Genomic DNA, 24518 nt, shown 5'->3' with positions numbered 1-24518 from the left:
CGATCATGCCGAAAGTAGATCCCTCTGTCTCCAACATCTGGCGCGCATATTACCTGCTTSATCATCAAGCTGAATGTACGCCGTCGTCAAGATCGGAGTCATCGCCAAAGACCGATTGTCCCATTTTGATGTCAATGGGGCATTGATTAGTTGGCAGGTACGGAAATAAAACTGGAAGGCGCGACCGTGACCCTTCATGTTCCTCCTTCCCATTCCTACACCCCAATCTCCAGATTCTCTCTTCATTACCTCCACTGGATTCTCTTGCCACGACAAGCATTTTCTCCAATCTCTCGCCGGCCGATTTCGAACATGGTCGGCTCCGGCAGGACCAACGCGTCCATACAAGCCTATCTCACCCCGATAGCTTCGCCAGTGAAGCCCAGCCCGACACCAACCACAACAGCACCCCTTGGCGATGGTTTCACGGTAGAAGAAGTGTACGAAGCACTTCGTCCTCGGCCTGCCGAAGCATGGCAGCCTGCCGAGGACTACGTGGACTGCGAAATCAGTGACCTCTATGCCGGACCTCGTGCCGTAAGCTTCATGGGTAGAGTCGCAAACATCTACGACTCCGCGAACACGCCGAAGACGCCTCGCTCTGCGAAAGGCTGCATCAAGCTGTGCGTCAAGGATAGTCGCAGCGCAATCACGGTACAATGCTCTGCTCTGCACAGCTTCGACGTGTTGCTAACATCTAAAGGTCCGTCTCTGGTACGCAAGTCAAGTTCCTCGGATTCACCTTGGCAATGCCGTCTCTATATGGACCAACCATAGTAGGTATCATCCAAAAATCCCAATTGACATGCGGTAGCTGAGCTTTCTTCCAGTCAGCAATGGGGAGAGTGATGCATTGTCGAGTGCGAGCGCACCGCTGTTCGCTTCCATGTTTCCAGAGCGTGACCGGAACTGCCACATCATGATTCACGAGAATAGCGACGACGGTCGGTATCGAACACCATTGGGCTACACTGAAGGCGTCCCCTTGGACGGACTCATGACTCTCCAGAACTTCATCGATGGCGGGTATGATGTTACCGATGCGAAGATTCTGGTTGTCGTCAAATCAATTGGATCGAAAAAGAAGAGTACGCCACTTCGCTCCATGTCGGCTTGTCCTGTCTGGCACTCGCTGACACTACTGTGCAGTCACTCGGAAAGACGAGTCGGTAACAGAGAGTATCAACGTCCAGGTTCACGATGACACGGCAGAAGCCACGCTCGGCCTTTGGGGCACCGCAGCTTTTTCCCCGTGCGGATTCAGTGTTGCAAAAGACGCCGGCCGTGCAGAAACAGAAGGGTGGCCTGCACGGCAAAGCTGGCGGGCTGGAGAAACGGTGCTCCTCATCCAAGCGCCAGGCTGGAAGATAGGACGAACGGTAAAGTTTGAACTTGATGCGGTGACGGATATGGCGCTGATTAGTGAAGACGTATCTCAACATGACCGCCGCAACCGTTGTTGACCTTGATCCCCACATCCCCGACGCAGACTGGCTTCGAAGCTGGTCTAGAAGACAAACCGTCAGAGAGGCCATCAATCCTCCCTTCCCAGCCGACGTGTTTGACCCACACCKGGCGAAAACAGGCCCAGTACGCTGCCTGTTTACCATTGCGGAGCTGGACGAGTTTGCACGATGTGCCCCGGGCGAAACTTTTCAAGGGTACCTCAGTCTACTGATCTTGGAGTTTAGACTACTGGACTGCTACAGACGCAACATGTTGCTGTCAGGGGAATGCTGCAGCATCCCGATATATGCCAATGCCACGCAAGCGAAATGCAAAGGTTGTGACAAGGAAATCCCGCTACGATTGAGTCCTCGCATTGTCGGTCAAGTCATTGATGAGACGGCGGTCATTGCCACCGGAAAGCTGCTCTTCTCCGACGATGCGTGGCGGGATCTGCTGGGTCGAGGGCCAGAGGACATTCTGAGGCTCGGCTACGATGAAGTCAAATACCTCTCCGATCGACTACTTTTCAGCAGAATCACGGTGCTATTTGGGTGGACTGGAGACGAGAGCAAGGCAGGGGGGAGGATCTGTGTCTTTGGAATCCGCAGCTGAGGATGTGTCGTGATGGCAGTTTGCTGTGTGTATGCCTTTACTCCTTAGACGAGCCTGGCTGAATGTAAAGAAGTCGACCTGAGTGCTTTGCTGTTGTGATTGTGTACTGTGCTTCGCGAGAATGTTACCAAGGATCGCGGTAGAATGAACGATCGATACGTGTGTAGGATGTATAAGTCTTGCGAGTGGGACATGACGGATGTATGTGTTCACGATCGGCTCGGCTTCCTGCGTCTTTCGAAGCTAAGGTGCCGGCATAAACAACAAAGCCTTCACAGCAACGCGCCAACGCCCCACTCCACCGCACCCATTACTACTTCTACGCGATACACCCTCGGATCACGCGATCGCGCGACAAAACTTCCCGCTGTGAGAATACCGCATGTATGCGACAATCTCGTGCCGATCGCACTTGGAAGTACGCGACATTGCCTCGCGCCTTCCACTGACGACGCGAACACGACTGCGAATCACCCGCGCGACATCGACTCAAAAAGCATGTCAATTGTGCTGACACGCTTATCGCTGGAACAAGTTGGCATGAACGGAGGCGGTGCGCAGAAGCGGCGTAGTGCGCGCCTGTCGCAAGAAGGGGACGGGGAGAATGAACCAGCTACGAAGAAGATCAAGTCCAACGGCAAAACGGCGAATGCAGTGACGGCAAAGCAGCAGGATGGGGAGAGCAAAGTGGCAGGCAGGAAGAAGAAATCACTCTACGAAGAAGAAGTCGACGATTTCGCGTTTTCCAAGAAAAGGAAGAATAAGGATTCCAAGCAACCCACAGTCCGGAACTCGATTGATGAGCCACCAGTGGCGGCTGCTGCGCCTGCTCCTATCACAGCTCCGAGCAATGCATTGGCCCATCCACCAGTGCTGGAGCCAATGCCGGCCCCAAAACCCGGATCGAGGAAGACAAGGAAGAGGTTGCCGGAGAGCCCAGAGCGTGAGGTCTCGGGCAACACAGTACGCCGTAGTAAGCGTCTATCAACCGAAAAGGATCCCGAGAACTACGCCTCACCACAACGGTCAGCTCATGCGCAGTCGCACGCAAACGTGGACCGGTCACCAAGCCCCGCACGAGTTGTCCCGTTGAATGTGGAAAAGACGCGGGCGCAGCGTGCCGAGGAGCAAGCAGACGATGGAAAAATAATGACCATCTCGCTCGCGTTCGCTGACACTCCGGTCATTCGACGAAATAGAGAGATGAGAAAGGCCAGCAAAGATAGCCATAGGCGCAGCAGTGCTGGCATGAGAGGGAAAAGGGCGAGCAGCGTGATTGATGAAGGCCGAGGGCATGGTGAGTTCATCAATTCCTACCCCAAAGTGATCTCTAACGTGATGCCCTCGCACTCAGAGGCGTCTGATATCTCGATGTATGCAATTGCGGCGCAGTCGACGGATTCGACGGAGCATGGCAGGATCCATTCGACCTTGGTCGAAAATGGCTCGCCAAGGCACGACTTTGCGGATGGCCATGTTCGACTGTTTTCGAAGGAAGTTTTTGCTGATCAATCCGTCTCCAATCTAGCGTTGCCTCACTCAGAAGTTCCTGCACCAGAATTCTTCAAGCATATTTCTGCAGATCTTACAGAGCCGCGCCGAATGCGCTGCTTGCTCGGTTGGTGCGGGACAAGATGTCTGCCTGCCAAACCAGATGCCCCGAAGACAAGTTCACCGGCCGCAAGCTTGGAGTTTCAGGCGTTACAAGCAGGTGAGTCAGTTCGATGAATGAAGGGGGGCTTTCAGCCACTGACAGCCCAATAGCTCGTGTTATACAAGAAGAATTGTCTCTAGAGTTGGTATCAAACGGCACACTGAGCGACTGGTTTTCGAGGGATGAGATCACCGCGCCTCGAATTCCCATACGGAAGAAAGCCAATCCAAGGAATATTGCGAATGCAATCAAGGCCAAAGAATTAGAGAGAGAACTCGAAAGGTAGCTACTATGCCACGGTTGAAGTTTGCAGCACATGGCTAATGGAGTTTGAACAGACTCAAGACGCAACGAGCCGAGTGGGACGAAGTCGTACAATCAACGTCCTCAATGTCAATATCAGACGGCACMCAAAAGCTACCCGAAGCTGGCGACATTTCTCCTCTTCAGCCCGAGCTTCTAAGTAGCCGGCAAAGGGCCATATTCGAAGGACTAGATCCAACGGCCAACAATTCCGAGACCGACCCACAGAGGATTCAACAGAGGCTGCGGATAATCTCAGACGATCTCGAGTTTGCGGTCGATATGTTCGCTCACGGCGTGCACGCCTTGAGCACGACCCGCGAGACTGCTGAGCGTGCTGCTGAGAAGTCGCTGACAGACGCAGCGCATGCACTTGAGGAGCGAGAAAAGCAACGCGCAGCCAGTGGGAATGATCTCGACCAGATGAACTCGCTCAGGGKATTGGCGAGGGTCTTGAATTCACAGCAGAAACGAAGATGAATGATGGGAAGTGAACATCAGCCCTAACTTTCAGCTTCTTCACGACCAATGATACCTTTGACGTTTGTGCCTGACCCGCTCGCTCTCAAAACCCTTTGTAGGAAGATCATCAGGTCTCGTAACAGGAAACATAATCTGCAGAGATTCGTGGGCCCCAAAACGCCAGATGTTGTGCAAATCTGTCGCGGACGGCCCAGAACGATACACCACGTGTCAAACGATTACAACATATTCTCGAGCTCACGGCTCTCACGAAATCGGCTGTCTCACAGCTTATTGTCCCCAACGCTTGTCGCTTCGCYCCAAAGACATCATCTTGACCTTGCTCGAGGTGGCAAAATGATGTAGACAATCAACCAGGCTTTGGAAAGGCCGAGCATCTGCACGGTCTCTGGTCCATTGAGTGTGTTGAGAAATGTTGAAAACTCATCTTTGAAGGTGTGTATACAGTATACCTCACTTTTCGTACAGTCCGACTCCTGTGGGAGATTCCGATCTGCTCTTTGCCGACAACGTTGGACCGAACCATGGCACGTGTTATCTATTTTCAGATATTCCGATTCCACGCCTCCAGTACCTACTCACGGGAGCATTGCATACGCGTAAAAGCGCGGCTTAGCATTTCTTGTTGCTGTTGCGACAGTTCGCGGCCAAGAAACAATGTCCGATCACGAGCCATTTGTAGAGACGATGCTCGTCATGCCAGACCGCCTATGATTGGTGCTTGAACTGCGATATCACGAAAAGGTGGTAGGGAGCAACGAGTGATCCGTGAGCAATCTCCGCGAAAGAAGCTCCTTTTGCGTCAACGAATGACACGATCCACTACGATCAAGCACCAACCGCTTTCCGATGCGGACCCGTTCAGTTCCCGTAGTGGCCGCCGCGCTGCGCCAGATGCGGCAAATACACGGTCCGCATCCTCGAAGCATGCGCAAAGGCTCTTTAGCAAGAATGGTACGGCGTGCTCCGGACGGAACAATGGAGAAAGGGTGGAAGTTGTAAAACATGTAGATGATTCATAAAACCCCGCCGAAAGTCATGAACTACCTCATGTTTCGGGTTACTTCATCCTTCGATCGGTCAAGGCAATGTGGAGGTTGAACAAACTCACGCCGCACGCACCTCCCCTTGCTCTCACACGCATTGTCCAGCTTCATTTCGCACAAGCGCGGGACCACTCAACGGCCATCGCTAGACAAGCCGTCACCACCGAGCTGCGGAAGCGCTGTACCCTGATGAACATCAATCTTTTAGCCTGGCTACCTTAATCTTCCTTTCCTCATGTTCGCTATGGACTTGCTGCTCTCAACCTAACACTTTTGGACCTCTGAGACGGTGTTGTGCAGCTGTGCAGGTGAGAGAACTGCCAATTGCCCGACACTCGCTTTGTATAGGCAAGCGACCACGAATCTGGAACGGGATCTCGGATGATTGGATGCCGCGGATGATACATGGACGGAATCCGACGAGGCATGCTACGATTATACACAGAAAGGACTGTCGAGGTTGAATTACATTCCAAACATGGCGYTAGCTGCAGCACTCTCAGCAACTGGCACGCGGCCGGCCAGCTTTCTCCCAACAATTACATGCTCAAGTTGTGCCGCCGAGATCGAAATCGCAGCTATGGGCGAGCACATTTGCGCATCAACCGTTGCAGAACCCACTGAGCGAAGGAGTCGTGCTAGCAGTATGAGCAACCCATTCAGGCTGAGAAAGTATGGCGCAGCTGATGAGAGCGCGAGTGCATCCTCGGCCCCGTCAGAGACCGCTGGTGTGCACAGTGGATCCACGAGACCGCCACGGATTGCGCTGCCCAAGATCAACTCAGATGCCGCGAATCGAGCATTTCTAGCACCCAGGAAGACTGGACCCCGAACTCCGATAACACCAGCAGTCAGTGGTCATTCTGGGAGCAGTGATGAGAGGCCTCGATTGTCCAGGAGCACAACAACCCCGATGCCACGACTGCACGACCCGCGGCCTCCCAGTCCAGAACTGACGGCGAATCTGGATTCTGCGTTTCCTCGTTTCCCAACGCAAGCGGCTGTCAGTGGTCGGTCAACCCCAAGCAATGGACGTGTGACTCCCATTGGAAGTGATCGTGCGCCATCCCGCGCCCAAACTCTGGAACCGGAGTCACTGAATATGGGGCCGAAAAGTCCAGGATTGGTATCACAGAGATTCGAAACATTAAAGACTGGACCATTCACCGCGCGACGGCAGGGTACTGGGGATTCAAAGGAGGACTCCGCCGGTGTTGGTCATAAGAACCCAAGCCAAGTTGCGACAGAAGAACAACGCGCTCCATCTCCCACAGATCCCAGAGTAATCGAGACCCAAGAAGCGGAGAGAAAGGACCCTCCGCCTCGGCCAGCGCGATTGTCTTACGATCAGCTCTCCCCAGTTCTTCTGGAGCGTTTCAGCGCAGAGCCCGATAATATGTTTCCGCTTCCACCACAATCGCGGCAAGGCGCCGACAGGGATGGTTCATCTCTCGCGCTACTAGACCAATCACATGACTACAGCTCATCCCATACTCTGTCAACTGCGCGCGAAGAAAGTGTGCTGAGGCTCCCAGAGAGGAAAGCCTCACTGTCCACCGCCGACACGCCGCCGACCTCGACAAGTCCTCCATCTGGCACAGTGCTCCCGAAACGAAGCTCGAGTCGAGTAGGCACACGAATGGATTACCGGATGCAGAATGCACCACCAGTTCCACGCCCTGTTCAGCAGCATCGAAACTACAGCYCTCACACCCATTCAGAGAGCGGTTCCTCCACCATGTCGAGTGCAAACACGTATAGCAGCGGGCACAGTCCAATCAGCAGCGCAGCAAGCAGTCTCGACCATTTTAGTCCGCTGAGCATGGCCGCAACCAGCCACGAAGAGCTTGAGCAGATGCGACCAGTAGGTCTGAGTGTCCGTGGTCCACAAGAACCCGGATTACGCGCTGAATTGCCTCCCCATCGGTCCCCGCCCAGGAAGTTCAGAAGACCCTCTGTTGATACCTCGCAGAAGGTTGACAAAAAGTTCGCATCCCCTCTTGAATCGCCAATGKATCCCGCGCTACGGCTAGGCGCGCCATACGAACCTTGGGAGCCAGTCACGCCAGACTCTGCAACGAGTGGCATTCGCGCCAATCATCAATTTATATCGTCGACGGACTTACCCATACCCAACCCCACCATCCCTTCGCTACCAGCATATGCCACAAGTCCGAGAAGTGCATCTCCTTTAAGCCCACGAGCTGTCGACGACCAGCAGCGTCCATCACGGCCGACTCCCGTAAAGCCCGCGTGTAGAGGCTGCGGATTGGTCATCGAGGGAAAGTCGGTCAAAGCAGCAGATGGGCGTCTGACCGGGCGTTGGCATAAGTCTTGTTTTGTTTGCAGAACCTGCGAACAACCGTTCGCAACAGCGGAGTTCTACGTGATTAATGACAATGCCTACTGCGAGCATCATTACCACGAAAAAAACGGTTCCCTATGTAACGGATGTCATCGTGGTATTGAAGGCCAATACCTCGAGACAACAAGCACCACGCGGTGGGGGAACAGTGAGAAGAAGTTTCACCCTCGCTGCTTTACCTGTTCCACGTGCCATGAGGTACTCTCCGAGGACTACTTCGAATTGGGCGGCAAAGTCCTCTGTGAACGTCACGCAATGGCGGTGATGAGACAACAACAACTACGCATGGGCCCTCGAATGGATAAGAGGAACATATACGCGGAGCGACGGACCACCAGGCTCATCAATCCTATGAGGGCGTAGAACGGGGATTTCTTGGTTCACAGGTGACATCTTGCGAGATGCATCAACAGGCACGTTCGCTCATCCACTTGATTTCATCTTTGTCGCGACTCAGCGCTGAAAGTGCCATGGCTGGCAGACCCTTTGAACTTTGGGGTTCAGAGTACCTAGATTTTCACTTGATACCCTGTTTTACATGTTTGAGATACCCAGGAGGTTGGCTCAAAGGAGCACATCTTCTTAATGTATATAAGGACCACAAACGAGCAATCTGACGAAGTAGTCGCATTCATTCTTTCTCCACGAGCAGAAGCAGATTGCTACCGAGCCCGCAATGCGTTCAAGCATGTAGGTATTCTCGACAAGCTATGAGCTCTCACCCATTTATGAACAACCCTTTCTTTGGGCGTWTCCCCAAAGGGCAGTCTACGAGTATGGACCGACTGAACTTGATTGTTCAGTCTCCAGAAGGTTTAACTCAAGTCAAAGGCCTCCAGGGCTATACCGACGCGGCTTTTAGACTTTCTGACGCAAGCACCCCGGCTGCGACTGCTGGGGTGCACGAGAACCGGAGGAACCACTTGCCCGGGGCAGAGGTGAGCAACTAGGATGGGCGCACAGAAGCAATGACGGATCGTGCCACCCGCGTTGGAACTGGTCGCATTCTGAAATGCAGAAGAAGCAGCGAGAGTGTATGGAGGAAGGTTTTTGTATGGCTTGCACACGGGTCGTCTGATCCACTTCATATCAAGCCCTCTGCAGGTCATATCTGATGATGGAAACCTGGAAGGCAAAGGCATGCAAAGGCAAAGGAGCCCAGGATGCCATCGAAGCGACTGGCAGTGATCAACACAATGAGGATGTGCTATTGAATAGGAGATCAGAATGTGTCGTTGAAGGCGCTGCTCTCCAAGCGAACGCACTCATCCGGCCGACCTGGCTTGGTGAGTGCGGCGATTATTGTGGTTGTGTGAAACGGCATGGAGAGGACAAGGCGGTTTTGTAGTCGCACCGATCCCAGCAGAGCGGCAGTCTCTCGGGTCTGCTAAAAGCAGCAATGTCTCAGACAGACTCGATCAAGGTGGCCCACCGCTGCCGTGCGAGGCGTTGGACTCGACACAGCGTGTGCGTTCGCCATGGCAGCGGCCAGCATGGCAAGCGTCCATCAAAAATCCGGTAGAGGCAGATATTTTTACATATTTTCCTCCCAAAAATACGTTTGAAGAGAGAACAATGGGTGCACAGCGGCGATGTTTCGCAAGTGGATTGCCCGGCTAAACGCCACCAGCTCGTCAAGCAAATCACCGGGGCTGGGTTCGCGGCACAGAAACGGTATGGCCCACTTACAGGTCGCCAGCAAGCAGGCAAGCAGGGTTCGCACCAGGCGCCCCTTCCGTCCTCTGCGACTGCAATAATTATTACCACTGAGACTGCCAGTAAAAGGTGCACCTGTTGTTTTCTCTTGCCTGAGCCCGGCGTTCTTTCCCGCGCTGTCGCCACCACTCGGTGAAATCACTGTCGCGCACCGCCCCTCCGTGTGCAGCCCTCTCCGCTCAGTCAGCTGCTCGTCTTCAAACCAATCCATCGCCTACCCTCGTCCTCGTCCTGCACTGTTCGGTGCATTGGCTGGAGCCGTTTAGGTTGTCGGCGGCGTCGATCTACTCCACAGCTTCCGAAGTTATTCGCCGCCTTGGATTCCGGAGCCAATCCGAACTCCCTGCGCCGCGAAACCAACACACCTCACCTCTCCCGCCCGCTGGCCAACCACCGGCATAGCTTTCAGCATCGCTGCCGCTGCGTTCGAGTGCCGCCCGGCGACCACCACGATAACCCGTCGCCCGCCCTGTGACGCCTCCCCGGCCGACCTCACTCGCTCCGACCATCGCGCCATCGATACTACCACCACCTCCACCGGCGGCTCACCCACCTCGCGCCACTCCGCCGCAGTACTGCGCCGCGGGAAGTGAGGCAATCACACTCGCGTCGGCCGACCCTCTGACCCTGGCCTTACACAGCACTGGTGAGTTATGCATGCGCTGGGTCTGACCGCTCCCCACTTTCACAAGGACGATGTGCAGGCTATGCGACCATGGCCAGCAGCGCTGCATGATCTTCATCGCGAACTGACCAATCTGCACGTTGTATAACTCAATCACTGCGACGACGTGTACCTGCATGAGGATCACATGTTGGAAGTTGGGCCGGTGGCTGGCAATCGCGCACCTCACGTGGGACGTGTCACTCTCTAGCATTGACTAACGCCCTTTACAGCGACTGCCTTTTGCCTCTACACGCACCTCCGGATCCCGACTCAAGCCCCACGCGGCCTCTTCTCGACCAACCTAATCAACAGCAGCGCTCTGCGTTGCGCATTCAGTCGCAAAGATGGGTTGCGGGCAGAGTTCCGAGTCCAAAGAGGGCAAGCAGCGAAATGAGGAAATCGAGAACCAGCTGAAGAGGGACAAGATGAATCTGCGCAATGAGATCAAGATGCTGCTGCTCGGTGCTGGAGAATCGGGGAAGTCGACCATTCTGAAGCAGATGAAGCTCATTCATGAGGGAGGATATTCGCGAGACGAACGTGAGAGCTTTCGGGAGATCATATTCTCCAACACGGTGCAATCCATGCGTGTGATTCTCGAAGCCATGGAAAGCTTAGAGCTACCTCTGGACGACCAACGCGCAGAATATCACGTGCAGACAATCTTCATGCAGCCCGCGCAGATCGAAGGCGACGTGTTGCCTCCAGAAGTCGGCCAGGCCATCAAGACCTTGTGGGCAGACGCCGGCGTCCAAGCCGCTTTCCAGAGAAGTCGGGAGTACCAGCTCAATGACAGCGCCAAGTACTACTTCGACAGCGTCGATACCATCGCATCGCCTACCTACATCCCATCCGACGCCGACGTATTGCGCTCGCGTGTAAAGACCACTGGAATCACGGAAACGACCTTCATCATCGGTGACCTCACGTACCGTATGTTCGACGTCGGCGGTCAGCGCTCGGAGYGGAAAAAGTGGATACACTGTTTCGAGAATGTGACGACAATACTCTTCCTGGTTGCCATCTYAGAGTACGATCAGTTACTATTCGAAGACGAGACAGTCAATCGAATGCAGGAAGCACTCACCCTGTTCGATTCCATCTGCAACAGTCGTTGGTTCACCAAGACCAGCATCATCCTGTTCCTGAACAAGATCGACCGATTCAAGGAGAAGCTCCCGGTGTCACCAATGAAGAACTACTTCCCCGACTACGAAGGCGGCCAGGACTATGGCGCAGCATGCGATTATATCCTAAATCGATTCGTCTCGTAAGTAGACCAATGCTGTCCAGGTATTTGCATCACTGACACATCACAGGCTCAACCAGCATCCCACCAAGCAAATATACACCCACTTCACTTGCGCAACGGATACCATGCAGATAAGATTCGTCATGGCTGCAGTGAATGACATTATCATTCAGGAGAACTTGCGCATGTGTGGTCTTATTTAGGTGGTCGCCGTGCGCTCCTTTTCTTGGCGCCAGGATCGGTGTAGCATATGGGCGCGTGATCGCGACAGCACACTGAGGTGTTGATTGATTCTTTCTTTGCCAGCCCCGGATTTGGGCAAAAGCGAGAAAGTGACGATATGGATAGCATGACCACACGACCCACCCTGGCTGGACCCCCCTTCCATCAGATATTCTGCGATGTGGGTGCGGTTGCTTTTTTGCAAGGCGTTTAAGATTACCCTAGTTTCTCTTTTATGGTATTCAGATCGGAGATGGCTATAGCTTACTGCCGTAGGCCGTCTCTTCTTCAGACTTCCATGTATGTCGTGGTGTCGACGCTGTGAAAGTACAATTGGCGCTGTGATTTTTAGGCCCCAGGTTCTGAACCTGCTCTCGACACGCGCGTCTCCTTCACTTTAATCAACACTCACCTCCACAGACGTAGAACAACAAAAGCGTCGAAATGTATTCCAAGCTCTAGTGAGTACAAGTCGGTCTGGGTTCGATCACGATGCCTACACGGCATGAGAAAATCAGTACGTGTGACGGATGCTCGAATGGAGGTGATGATTCCGCGCAAAATATTCTTCACGCTCTCCTATACTAATGCTATCCGCTTTCCTACGCTAAGTTCGCGAGACTGAGTCCCGCCCACGACCGTTTTCAGGTTGCAGATTGGAATACACTCCGCGGAAAACATGCCCTTCCCAATTTAAGTCGTCATCTCCTGCTACGTGCTCGACGACAGGAAACGGAGCAATCGAACGCCCTGGGCGTGAGAAGTAGACCCTTCAAAGGAGCGAGGTTTTCGTAATCGGCCGTGAGAAATATGCACAAGACAGCTCTAGCTAGATACCGCACAGCGGAATGTGTTGGAGCTGTCTTTCCTAACGAATGTTCGATGCTCCTCCCATTGCAGATCCAARCCTGGGTGACCGCATATTATCAGCATGATCAATGGAATCCATGTCCTGCCTAAAATGCCAGTGTCTTGCGCTTCTCAGCATGAGAGAGCACGCCCAACATCATCTTCTTGCGATCGTCGCCATAGGCAGATGGAGTTGCAGGAGTCGGAGGCTGTTTCCAGTCCTCGTCGCTGCTAGATGCAGAGCTTAGGGCGAAGTACCCATCTGTTGAAGTAGGGCTTCCACGCTTCTCCTTCATTTCCGAACCGATCGGACTCATCTTTCTGCTGCCACAGCTTGCAAGGGACAACCTATCTTCGCCTGCTTCGCTGGTGGAGAAGTTGCACTCGCGCTCACTCACTGGGCTTCCGCCGGACGAATGAGAAACACCTCGGCGGGTTGTACCGGCACGCATGAGGCTGTCAAGTGCGCGGCGGCGCTGACGAGTCGCAAAATTCTTGCTTCCCTCGTGTTGGCTGGTGGGCGCTGTGGTGAGCTCTTCGAGAGGCGGTGGGCCCCTTGGTTGCCGAACAGGGTGCTCGCCAGCGCGGGCAGCTCCTGGGCCGAATGTGCCAGTCATGGGAGTTGGTGGGAACACTGCACGCTGAGATCCGAATACGGCGGTGGATGATGTCTTTGGACCGTCTGCAACCTTTCCAAATGGGTCAATGGCCAAGGACGATGCCTTCTTGTGGCCACGGCGGAACGCAGTTGCCGAAGGTGGCGGAAGAGGCTCAACATGCTCGAGCGCAGATGGTGGAGTCTGTGATTTCTTCGGCGGCGTGAAAGAGCGCGAGTTCGACGGAGTCAATCTCTCCGCGGGTGGAAGCGAAGCCGCATTGTAGTTCTGAGTAGGCGATTCGTAGCGGGCTGGAGAGAAATGGTTCCCAGAGCTCTGCTGGATAGGAGACACGATCTGCTGACTTTGTTGCATGTTCTGGTCAAAGGCATATGAGTAGCCTTGAATGGCAGGATTGTAGACAAGGTAGACACCTGGCTGACCTGGAACCTCGATGGGAGCCGGCACTTGCTGTTGCTGCTGACCGTAGAAGTTTTGCGGTGCCGAAGAAGTCAGAGGGAGCTGGTTCTGGTGGAATGAACCGCGCTGCATGTTCCCATTAAGGCCCATGTTGCCGGTTGCCGCAGTAATGTTGGCGAGCTGTTGTTGAAGCTGTTGCTGACGCTGGGCTAGGAACAAGCTGGTGACATGCATCTGCTGAAGTACGCTCGGATCCATCTCCTCGGCCTGCTCGTAGACTGGGGGAGGAGCGAGAACCTGCTCGGGCAGAGCGTACATTTGCCGCGCCGCATGCATTGCATGTTGATTTGGGAAATCGAACGTGGAGCCCGTAGCGGTTTGGGGGACGGCCTGGCCACGGCCTCCATAGCTCTGGTCTGACCACGGCGATGCGGAGGGTCCAGAGATGGAGTGATGGGTTTGATGATAAGGAGCGGAAGCCGGAACTCCTGGAGTTTTTGGCTGGGTGCGCAGACCTGCAAGCAGGTGCGAGCGACTGGTGCGAGGCGTCGGATTGTCGACCTGATTCTCGTTGATCGGAGCGACCTTGGGCGGAAGCGCAACGCTCAATCTCTTAGAGTTGATTCGCGATCCGCGGGCCCCGAAGCCAGAGGCAGGGAGGCCAAGAGCGCCGGCTGGAAAGCCATTGCCGTTGTGGTTGTTGTGGTTGTTGAAAGTCATTTGAGCGAGACCACCAGTGTCAATGCTCGTGGAACAGGCGTGAAGTCCTGGAATGCGTGAAATGCTGGAGTCGTAAAGCGTAGAAACGGGCACAAACAGCCGCGGTGGACCGTTAAGTGTGTGAGGTTGGGTGGACTATGTGTCTCAGCGGCGCAGATTAGACGGGCACCTTCCAGAGAGACGTCGTTGTCCAGCACTCGAATTAGACCGCAAGGTCAAAGGACGCGGTGGTTCCGTAAGGTACAGATTACAAGATTACAAAGAAATATAGTTCTTTCGCGCGGCTTCTTGCAACAATGGAATCCAGCTCGCCGCAAATTGCCTCCGTCAGATGAGCTGAAGGAATGCTCTGTCTGGTGTATTTGCCCTTTGCTGGAGGTGGTTCGCAGTCGGAGGAAGGGTAAGGTAGTCCCAGAGCGCAGCAGATTCCAACACAGGCGTGGCAGAGAGGATCCCCAGAGCGCAGCGGCAAGCGGCAAACGGGCTGGACGCGCGGGTCTGATGCCCAATAGATGGACGGCGATGGAGATGAGGGTGTGTGGTGATGCTTCGTGTGTCGAGTTGCGTCTGGCGTTTGCGGTGCGGATGCAGCGGATTAGGACGACGGCTCTGCGGACGGGCGGCTTTCGACAGCGGCGGAAAGAAAAGTGCGGACGGAAGATGCAAGAGCAAGAGCAAGCGCGCGAGTGAACGCTGGGAGGGCGAGAGAGAGAGAGCGGGTGAGGGGGGAGAGAAGGAATGATAGAAGTCGGCGGTGTGTTGGTAGGCAGAAAACAGGAGAGGACTACTGGTGTGGACGAATAGCAGACGCCCGGGCAGGCTGGGCTACAGACCCTGCAAAAGTGCAACCTTGAACCTTTGGACTGCCGCTCCCAAAGCAGCTAGATCAATAGGTATCCATCACTCTGGTGGCTGCTTGGCTCAAATAATGTCTCTTCCTCTCGTACGGTACTTAATAATGATGCGGTCTGCTCCACATATTCGCAGGTCGGAGGCAGGTCGGTTTTGTGTGCCTTCCCCCCATCACCATCACTTCTAGTCGCAACGGGAAAGACAGTATCGTCGCTCCACGTTGCCCACGACTGTCCGCATGTCGATTGCGGCGCACACATTGGTTCGTGCTAACGAAGTGGCGCATCGGCTACCCAGCCTTCTTTGCTGCCACACTCAGATCACGGCGCTTACATCGGCGCACGCGATGCACGTTTCTATCGAATGCTGCAAGAAGGCGACCCTATCGCTGGCATACCACTCTTTCTGCACTGTATGCTGACTCGAATACTGTTTTTCGTGATTGTTTGAACAGGTCACACTGCTTTCATATCTACGAGCAGAAGATGCACGGAAAGTGTTGCAAATTGTCTACTCGGACGGACGTGACAATGCGTCAGCCACAGGATTTTCACTCCTCCTTCGCATCGAGGGATGATGAATCCGCCAACGCGGTAGAAGCGCGCGCACACGCTTTGACAGGTGTGGGCGTGCTCCCCAGCCGATTTACTGCCCCACAATGATCCAAACGCGAGTGGTACACCAATGCATCGCACCGAGCTTATCACTTCCAAATTCCAATGAGCACGACGTCTCACGGACCACGAGCAAGACTCTTTGCCTTCCCATTGTTCGTTTCAACTGCGGCACACCAAGAAAGATGGAACAATGATGGTCAGGTCAGCCTCAACACGGAGCTCTAGCTGTTCGTAAGTTTGCTGTGCACATCAAGAAACCTCTCAAGCACCAGTGCCGATGAGCCATAGGTACTTTTGAGCGTGGCGGTGCGTGATCATTCCTACACCTGCGTCACTGATGATTGCTCAGACATCCTTTATCCAGCTCGCTGGCACTACGCCTTTGCCTGCGCGGGACTCTACCTCCACCCATCCATCACCTTGATCAGGGGCTATTAGCACCATTTTCTCTCCTTCCTCCATGTCGGTCTCACCGGGTCCAGATCCCTGGTATGTATACGAAGCAATAACATGCTTCACCTTCTTGGCACCTCTTCTCGGTGCAACGGCAGGTCCTTGTTTCTTCTTCACACTCGGGGTGTCTGAGCCGGCAAGACTTGTGGTAGATGCCGAAGCAGCCATTGACACTGGTATACCCTCAAGTGATGCTCTGGATGAAGGTGCAGGCGCACTAAAGTCAGCGTAGCTGGAAGGCACAAGTCCCGCATCCGTCGCTGAAGATGCTGGACGCACTTTGATCCAACCGGAACCATCATCGGGCTCAACAAGGAAGACTGTCTCGCCCTCTGCTATTGTGAGTTCGCCCTCGCCATTGGCCTGGTAAGGATAAAGCATCTTGCCTCTCTGCTCATCCGGGGAGTCGCTGCTCGCAATGTACTGGGCAGGAGGAGGCGCCATCACACGAGGCCTTTGTCCTATCTTTGGTGCAGGGGCTGCCGGAGAGCCGTCGTCTACCGATCTGACGGTCATTCCCGATACGCTGCGATTGGCGCTTGCGGCATACCCAGAGCTGAGAGTGTTCATGGAACCAATGGTATCGCTTCGCTGCAGCGAAGGTCCGCCTCCACCGTTGGCATGTCCATTCGAAGACGGGCCGATGGGAGTCGATGCCTGGGCTTGAGCAGCAGCTTGCCGCGTCGCTTTAATGGCCTTCTTCTGCTCCTTGCTCAGCTCWCCAGGGCACTCTGCTGGAACCTTGAGCTCACACTTTGTATGGCAGGTGAATCCGCATTCGTCACAGCTCAATCCTTTGGCGTTCAGTCCCCATAGCCGGTCACCACAGAGGTCGCAGCTCGTGGGAATCTTGTAAGTCTGATTCTTGAAAGTGTGATTGCGTGCTCCAATAGCCACATCGCCCACTCCAGCAAGAATCGTGCTCACCTCCACCTCTGCGGTTATTCTTTTTCGCTCGGCCTCGTGCAATCTATCCTGGTGGACAAATTGAGCTCGAACCACCTCAACTTCGTCTCGTTTATCTTTGCCTTCTCGAATAGCTTGACGAACACGCTTCGCCCCTTCTACTTCTCGCCGCCGTGATTCACACTCGCGATTCAACTCGGCCAAGGACGACTTCGACTTTGTCAAGATGTTCATCAGAAACGTTTTGCTCGCTGTATCCGCAGCCATGACATCGTCGTCCAGCCATACTGGCGAGGGCTCGAAGGCAAAATCTGGAGGGTCCTGCCATTGCGAGGCATTGTGCCGTGCGAACATCATGCTGTCCAACACCGGATTGTTGCGTGGAATTTCTGCAGAGAGATGCTGTAGCAGCTTGATGGAACGATCTAGAGTCTGTGTTTCCATAGACGAGGCTGTTGACCATAGATGGTTGAGTGTGGACGTTCGAGTTTCTGACAAGGACTGAAGCGACTAAAGAAGATGGTCTCGTCAGCACAGATGGACGTTGAGAATTCTATGATGAGATTCAAGCCTTACATTTAACAGCTCGGGAACATATTCGTGGTAGTATCGCTCCTTTTGCTTGTTCGTAACGTTGATTGTGATCAGATACGTATTCTTCGCATTGTGCATCTCTCCCTGCTGCTGCTGGAACGCGCTCTGTGCCTTTTGCTTGCCATGGTCGAAGCTACTCTCTGTCTTCTTCCGTCGATTCTCCACCTCCTGACAGGCGGTATCGTATTTGCCTTTGATCTTCTTCAAATCGGCGTAAGTGCCGTCCCGCTCCTTCTCCAGCTTACTCGCGTATTCAACGTGCTGCTTGCGCAAGTCTTCATATTTCGCAGCCAGGGCTTTGAGAGGCTCTGCCACAGACGAGATCAGCTGGTTCGCAAAGCGATCCTGCTCGGCCGCACGACCTTCTAGGGTGGTGAGTTGGACTGTCCACGTGGTCATTGATGCACTCTCGAGTGAGCCCGGCGTGACGGTCGGAGTGTCGCCAACACTGAGGCTGCTGCTCTTTTTGGACTTTCGCTCAAAGTACTTCTTCGCTAAAGCGCTGAGTTTCTGGCTGTATTCCTTTTCGATGGCACTGCGCTCGCGGTAGAACTGTTGCATGTCATCCAGCCACGCAATACCGCCAGCTACCCAGGCATTGACTGGCTTKAAGCCATCTTTGAGCTCCACCCCAAACGACGGTGCCAGCTCCAATTCTGCCATGACTGTGGCGGGGGGGCTGTAATGAGTGAGGTTGCTCCTGCGTCGGACGCTTCGCCGCGTGGAATGCAGTGGAGTTCCAGTTCCAGTTCCACAGTTCCAAGGTTCCACTAGTGGGGTAGAACTACCAGGGTCCTCGCTCGAGCTTTGTTCATCATGTTCAATGCTTCATCCATCATCACATTGTGTGAACACGCGACAACCTTCAACACCACCACCACAGAGTCACGATCGCACCCGAGTGATACTTTGAGGTCTTTCATTATTCACACATTCTTTCCCAGCAGTCACGCCGCACACGCGCCTTGCCGACCAAACCATGTCGGACGCGAGCAAGCCCACCGCGGCCGAACCACAAATGGACAGCCTGTCGCTCTCCTCTGAGACGCCCGCAAAGACTGTCAACGGTACAGACCCCAGCGCCGCCGTATTTGCTCCACGCCCGAAGATCAACTGGGCCGACGAGGAAGAGACCGCCCCAAACACCGCACCTGACGGCACCACAGGCGCAAAAGCTGCAGACAACGGCTTGGAAAAGGCGCAGACTGATGGCGCCTCGACATGGATGCAGGGCTCCGTGGGTTTGGATGAGCCCGAGTTTGACGTCAATGTGAAGCTTGCCGATCTGCAAGCTAATCCAGACAACCCGCTGTTCTCGGCGAAGACATTCGAAGAGCTCAACCTGTGAGTGAAGCGAACACTCAACAATGGTATCCTCATCAATCTAACCGGTGCACAGCAAACCGGAGCTTTTGCAGGGTCTCCTCGTCCAGATGAATTACACTAAACCGTCCAAAATCCAAGAGCGTGCCCTCCCACTGCTGCTGATGAACCCGGCCCAGAATCTCATCGGACAGTCACAGTCAGGTACTGGCAAGACCGCTGCGTTTGTACTGAACATGCTACAGCGTGTCGACCTCTCCTCACAGAAGCCGCAAGCCATCGTGCTTGCTCCAACTCGCGAACTCGCAAAGCAGATCGCCGGTGTTGCACTGCAGATGGGCTCCATGCTTGAGGTCCAAGGCCTGAAGATCGCCGAGGCTGTTCCCAACCCATCGCAGAGAGGCCAGCAAGTTGAAGGTCAGATTGTTGTTGGCACCCCGGGTACCGTCATGGACATGCTGAGACGGCGTCTCATCGATCCTCGCAACGTCAACATCCTCACACTGGACGAGGCAGACAACATGTTGGACATGCAAGGCATGGGCGACCAGTGCAAGCGGATCAAGACGCAGCTGCCGAAATCCATTCAAATCGTTCTCTTTTCTGCCACCTTCTCTAAGCTAGTCCAAGGCTTTGCCGTCGAGTTCGCACCGAACGCCAACATGCTCTTCCTGGAGGTCGAGAAGCTCACCGTCAAGGGCATCAAGCAAATGTATCTCGACTGTCAGAATGACGAAGAGAAGTACTCGTCGCTCGTCAAATTCTACGGCCTCATGACAATCGCCTCGTCGATCATCTTCGTCAAGCGCCGCGACACTGCAGCAGAGATTGAACGCCGCATGACTACCGAGGGACACAAGGTGGTGTCACTCACTGGCGCACTGGAAGGCGAGGACAGGGATAAGGTCTTTGCTCGCTTCCGTTCCGGCGAAGCTAAAGTGCTCATCACCACAAACGTTCTGGCGCGCGGTATCGATGTGCAGACGGTGACCATGGTCATCAACTACGACATTCCAGAGACTGTCGACCACCAGCCGGATTTCGAGACTTATCTCCACCGTATCGGCCGGACTGGGCGTTTCGGTCGCACTGGCGCTGCCCTCAGCTTCGTGCATGATCGTAGAAGCTGGGAAGGCCTCATGGCCATCTGCAAGCACTTCGGCGTGGAGCCCACGAAGCTGGACACCAGTAATTGGGATGATGTTGAGAAGACGCTCAAGGCAATCATGAAGAACAGTCGCAACGCTGTCGATATGGACTAGGATGGCGGGCGGAGGTCCAATTTGTGGGTTTGAAGCGCTCCATCGAAAGGTGGAACGGAACGTATGGCGTACATGGCGTCAAACAAGCATAGCGAAGGCAGTGATACCCCATAGACGCAGAAGGTCTCAACGAGTGGTCGAGTGAAAATACAACAAATGATCGAATGGAAGTACAGAGCACTAAGTGAGGGCAAAGCGGCCTAAATGTCAAAAGTCAACCATCCTCAAGAACAAAGTGATTGTTCCCCGAAGATAGGTGCAGGGCCACACCATCGACGTAACTCCGATCGGGGAATGCTTGCCACCATTCGAATACTCCAAGTTCATCAGCGTTGGATGAGATTTGCAGCATGATCAACGCTTTGGTATGTGGTGATCGTGAAATGTCAAATGACTCGCGGGAGGAATCGAGGTCCATCTCTTTGTATACGGGCGGGGGGTGGTTGTTCTAGAATAAGGTACCTAAGGTAAGCTCGGCTTCCTCGCTTGAGCCGAGCCGCGTACTGTGCTCCGGGGCAAACTCCCTCTCGACGACCTCACCGCATCGGTTGCGTGCAATCGGCATGCCAGCAGGATGACCCCCGAACTGACGAAACACCTAGTCGACTAGGAGCGTCGCCATTGGGACATATTTTCAGGAGCCACACGTCACTTTGGTATCATGTTTGATACATGGGGTGTCGCATGATCCGCGATGGAGGACCACACGCGCAGCCACGGCGGTCTCGCAGGGGCAGCGGTGGCAACGTTATGGTCATGAAAACACAGTGGTTGCTGCAGCGGTGAAGAGAGCATGAGATCCAACGTAAAGAGATGATGGGAGGCCCGCCCGCGCCCGCGCTTTAGGGCATTCGTGGCTGTCTTACGAGGCCTTGCTCGCTCCATCCAAGAGGGTCGTAAGTATTGTGCGGCTACGTTACGTCGCAAGCTGCGGCGTGGAAGAGTGTTGCAGCCAATGTTGACCAACAAACCCAGAAATGAAGGAAGCCCTTGATCCTTCCCTGTTGAGTACGTGCATCAGGTTATTCTCTTCAATTTCCATTTGTTCTTTTCTCGGCTGCGACTCTCTGCCTCACTTACTTACTTAAACCCTCACTTCACCATCTCTTATCGAGTAAATGCCAAGGCGTCTTCCTACTTCATCCTGCGTCAAGTCACGTACCGTCAAACGAACCCCGTCATTGACAACGAAATCGACGTCAACTTCGCCATCATGCGTCTTGTCACCATCGAGGCCGGTGTGCTGCTCGCCTGCCTCTCATCCTGCATGGCACAGACCTCGACCGACTGCAACCCAACCAACGAGACCTGTAGCTCCGACGTGGGCCTCTCATCGTCGACCTACAGCGCAGACTTTACCAAGCCAGGCAACAATGCGTCTTGGACTGCCGCTGCCTATTCGGAAATCACATATGGTGACGAAGGCGCCGTCTTCACCATCTCCAAGGAAGGGTATGTTCCGACGGCACATACATTCAACGGACACGAGAGAAGTTGCTCGTGGAGATTGAGCCGCCGAATGGTTCTGCTCAATAGTCGCTGCTTCATCCGACCCGTTGCGTTTTGAAGCTGTGCTTTCAATCTTACCTCCGAGCTCTGCTAACAATGCCCATCTTAAGACAAGCTCCAACGATGGAAACCGACTTCTACTTCCTCTTCGGTAGGCAATTTCCAGTGCGGAACTTCAAGTCTGAACGGCACAGAACGTGCCTTCAGAGGCCTTTCCCAGCTCTTAATGTCTCAAATGTACGMTAAGCTGCATGCGTCTGTTCTAGGCAAGGTCGAAGTGACCATGAAAGCTGCACCAGGCACTGGTATCGTTTCCTCAATTGTGCTCGAGTCGGACGACCTGGATGAGATCGAGTAAGCAATTGAGGTGTGGGAGACATAGGCGGTTCCGGGCCTTCCCAGACTCCAAATATCCAAGACACGGGCTGACTTCCATACTTCGCTTTTAGTTGGGAGTACGAAGATGAATTACGAACCTTGATAGGTGCAGCATGACTTACAATACCCGTTAGGTTCCTCGGCGGCGACACAACGCAAGTTCAGTCAAACTTCTTCGTTCGTTCACCCCTGGTATTTGCATCTTATTAAAGCTAATTTTGAGACAGGGAAAAGGCAATACAACTTCGTGAGTGATGCCGAATGGTCCGAGAAGCACTGAGCGTCCTTCCGAGCCTCCTCATCCACCTCTATGGCTGAGATGATGCTAATCAAGTATCTGGATAGGTACGACAGAGCGCTTTATTCCGCTATCAAGGACCCACAGAATACGTGGCATACTTATACTATCGATTGGAACGAGGAGACGCTCAAATATCTCATCGGTGAGTACGTAAAGGCCATAAAACGGCCTGCTGCCGAGTCTTCGAGAGGCATACTGCGTTTGAGCACTCGGAGGAAGCCATTTCGTCCCTCGATATGCCCTGCCTATGCTAGAAATTGCTGACCCTCTCACCTTTCGACTGTAGACGGCTCTGAAATTCGTACGGTCAAATATTCCGAACCGTCGACGGTGTTYGGCAAAAACTACCCACAGACGCCAGTGAGTGAACGCCGCATTTGGAAGACCATGGCAACTGCGAGACTTCTTCGCTTGTTAACCCCCGGGCTACTCCCTATCGTCTGGCACGCCACTGATCATTGTGCTTTGCTCTCTAGATGCGACTCAAGCTGGGTAACTGGGCTGGGGGTGCGAAAGGCAACAGTCCCGGTACAATCGAGGTAGGTCGCTGGAGGACGAAAGTAGGCGTCTTGCAAGTATCTATCAAGATGCACTACGCCTTATTCCTCGCCAATATTGCTGAGAACATAGCTAATTCTTCCAGTGGGCCGGAGGTGAAGTAGATTTTGAAAAAGGTGAGCCACACAACAAATACTATCCTAATTCTCCATTCCAACATCAAAACACACTTACTGACATATCAGAAGGACCGTTCACCATGTATGTGAAGAGCGTGTCAATCTCCAACGCCAATCCCGCCTGTTCCTACTCGTACAAAGACAAGACGGGCGACTTTTCATCCATCGACATCGTTACAACTGGTAAGTGACCTAGCCGGTAATTCGCGACTGGCATGAGATTTCTTCTTGGGCTCTCTCGGTTCTTCACTGATCTTCCCGCCCTAGGTGACTCTTGCTCAGCAAATTCGACTTCGCCAGACACTACCGCAAACTCCACATCCACAGCTACACAAGCCCCGACATCATCTCATAGCGTGGCACATGTGGAGCAGACTGAAGCCGTCGTGGCGACTACCGTCACTGGGTCTGCTTATAGCACTAACAGGTATGTCGACCGACGAGATACATTGCCCCGAACTGGTACTGACATCGATTGCGCTTTTGCCAGTGCCTCTGCGTCTGCATTGAACGGTGGCATTGTCTCCACGACGGCTCTGCCAACTGGTGGGAGTACAACAGCCGGCGGGCCAGCATCCAGCTCCTCGTCCGAGAGCTTCACTGGCGACGCATCGTCCGTTCGCGCCGCTACCGTCGGTGCTGGCTTGGGTATGTTGGTGGGCCTCTGGGTGCTCTAGCTAGATCACTTTCTGGGTCGAGATCTGTGAGGTACACATGAGTGTAAACTCAGATTCCACGACCCAACACTTGTACCTGCCTCAGTACTGGGCCATGGGCATTGACGACTAGAGAAGTAAGGCAACTTGGTCGCATCTTGTTCAATACTCTCTACTTCATCTCTTCCTTGGCAATCGCTATGAGTTCAAGTTGCATCATCCAGGCGGATGATTAGAATATATGTTTCAGCAGAGCACTGCCGCCGCAGCCAAGACTTGCATGTGAWCATGGGAGTTATCACCGCGACATTTTCGATCTTCAATTGAGGTAGTTTGCTGAGCAGTGCGAGGGTCGGAGTTGGAACGTGGAAGTTCAGAGTCGCAGTGAATGAGAGCGGCGAAATATGTTGACCTTGTCACGCGCGCAAACAATCTATCATCTACCACCAACATCTCCGCTACCGTTTCGTCTCAGACGCATCTACAATCTCACCGTCCGCATTGCTACTAAGATAGCCCAGTCACATCATTCCCCTCAGTCGTTTCAACCTACACCTCACCGGCGACGAGCCGTCGCGGCGCTGCGTTCCAACCACCCTCTGCCACGGGAGAGAGGTACGCATACCATTGGACTTC

The 24518-nt window shown here is 54.0% G+C and overlaps 8 protein-coding genes; 6 read left to right on the top strand and 2 right to left on the bottom strand.

Annotated features, from left to right (window-relative positions):
- Positions 1-312: 312 nt before the first annotated feature.
- On the top strand, positions 313-2061 carry RCC_02957 (uncharacterized protein; the record flags this gene model as incomplete). XM_023768250.1 has 5 exons in its annotated part: positions 313-654; positions 704-776; positions 831-1088; positions 1150-1379; positions 1429-2061. 5 exons carry the CDS (start codon positions 313-315, stop codon positions 2059-2061), a joined length of 1536 nt encoding a protein of 511 aa, XP_023624018.1.
- A 498-nt stretch (positions 2062-2559) lies between these two features.
- On the top strand, positions 2560-4498 carry RCC_02956 (uncharacterized protein; the record flags this gene model as incomplete). XM_023768249.1 has 4 exons in its annotated part: positions 2560-3358; positions 3590-3772; positions 3826-3997; positions 4054-4498. 4 exons carry the CDS (start codon positions 2560-2562, stop codon positions 4496-4498), a joined length of 1599 nt encoding a protein of 532 aa, XP_023624017.1.
- A 1527-nt stretch (positions 4499-6025) lies between these two features.
- RCC_02955 (uncharacterized protein) lies at positions 6026-8275 on the top strand (the record flags this gene model as incomplete). The annotated part of the gene is made up of 1 exon (XM_023768248.1): positions 6026-8275. One exon carries the CDS (start codon positions 6026-6028, stop codon positions 8273-8275), a length of 2250 nt encoding a protein of 749 aa, XP_023624016.1.
- A 2364-nt stretch (positions 8276-10639) lies between these two features.
- On the top strand, positions 10640-11750 carry RCC_02954 (Guanine nucleotide-binding protein subunit alpha; the record flags this gene model as incomplete). XM_023768247.1 has 2 exons in its annotated part: positions 10640-11565; positions 11615-11750. 2 exons carry the CDS (start codon positions 10640-10642, stop codon positions 11748-11750), a joined length of 1062 nt encoding a protein of 353 aa, XP_023624015.1.
- A 975-nt stretch (positions 11751-12725) lies between these two features.
- Positions 12726-14354, bottom strand: RCC_02953 (uncharacterized protein; the record flags this gene model as incomplete). The annotated part of the gene is made up of 1 exon (XM_023768246.1): positions 12726-14354. One exon carries the CDS (start codon positions 14352-14354, stop codon positions 12726-12728), a length of 1629 nt encoding a protein of 542 aa, XP_023624014.1.
- A 1814-nt stretch (positions 14355-16168) lies between these two features.
- On the bottom strand, positions 16169-18439 carry RCC_02952 (related to actin polymerization protein Bzz1; the record flags this gene model as incomplete). XM_023768245.1 has 2 exons in its annotated part: positions 16169-17692; positions 17759-18439. The coding sequence occupies 2 exons, from the start codon at positions 18437-18439 to the stop codon at positions 16169-16171; spliced, it is 2205 nt and encodes a 734-aa protein (XP_023624013.1).
- Positions 18440-18755: 316 nt separating this feature from the next.
- Positions 18756-20361, top strand: RCC_02951 (related to ATP-dependent RNA helicase DBP5; the record flags this gene model as incomplete). XM_023768244.1 has 2 exons in its annotated part: positions 18756-19120; positions 19176-20361. The coding sequence occupies 2 exons, from the start codon at positions 18756-18758 to the stop codon at positions 20359-20361; spliced, it is 1551 nt and encodes a 516-aa protein (XP_023624012.1).
- Positions 20362-21574: 1213 nt separating this feature from the next.
- On the top strand, positions 21575-23903 carry RCC_02950 (related to rAsp f 9 allergen; the record flags this gene model as incomplete). XM_023768243.1 has 13 exons in its annotated part: positions 21575-21813; positions 21981-22021; positions 22137-22224; positions 22320-22325; positions 22383-22425; positions 22476-22495; positions 22594-22691; positions 22836-22909; positions 23026-23088; positions 23193-23223; positions 23296-23409; positions 23494-23653; positions 23717-23903. 13 exons carry the CDS (start codon positions 21575-21577, stop codon positions 23901-23903), a joined length of 1164 nt encoding a protein of 387 aa, XP_023624011.1.
- Positions 23904-24518: the final 615 nt, after the last annotated feature.

Source organism: Ramularia collo-cygni (genome assembly GCF_900074925.1).
Source record: "Ramularia collo-cygni strain URUG2 genome assembly, contig: RCC_scaffold03, whole genome shotgun sequence".
NCBI lineage: Eukaryota > Fungi > Ascomycota > Dothideomycetes > Mycosphaerellales > Mycosphaerellaceae > Ramularia > Ramularia collo-cygni.
The sequence above is the reverse complement of the archived record's forward strand: the minus strand, read 5'-3'. Positions and strand labels throughout refer to the sequence as shown.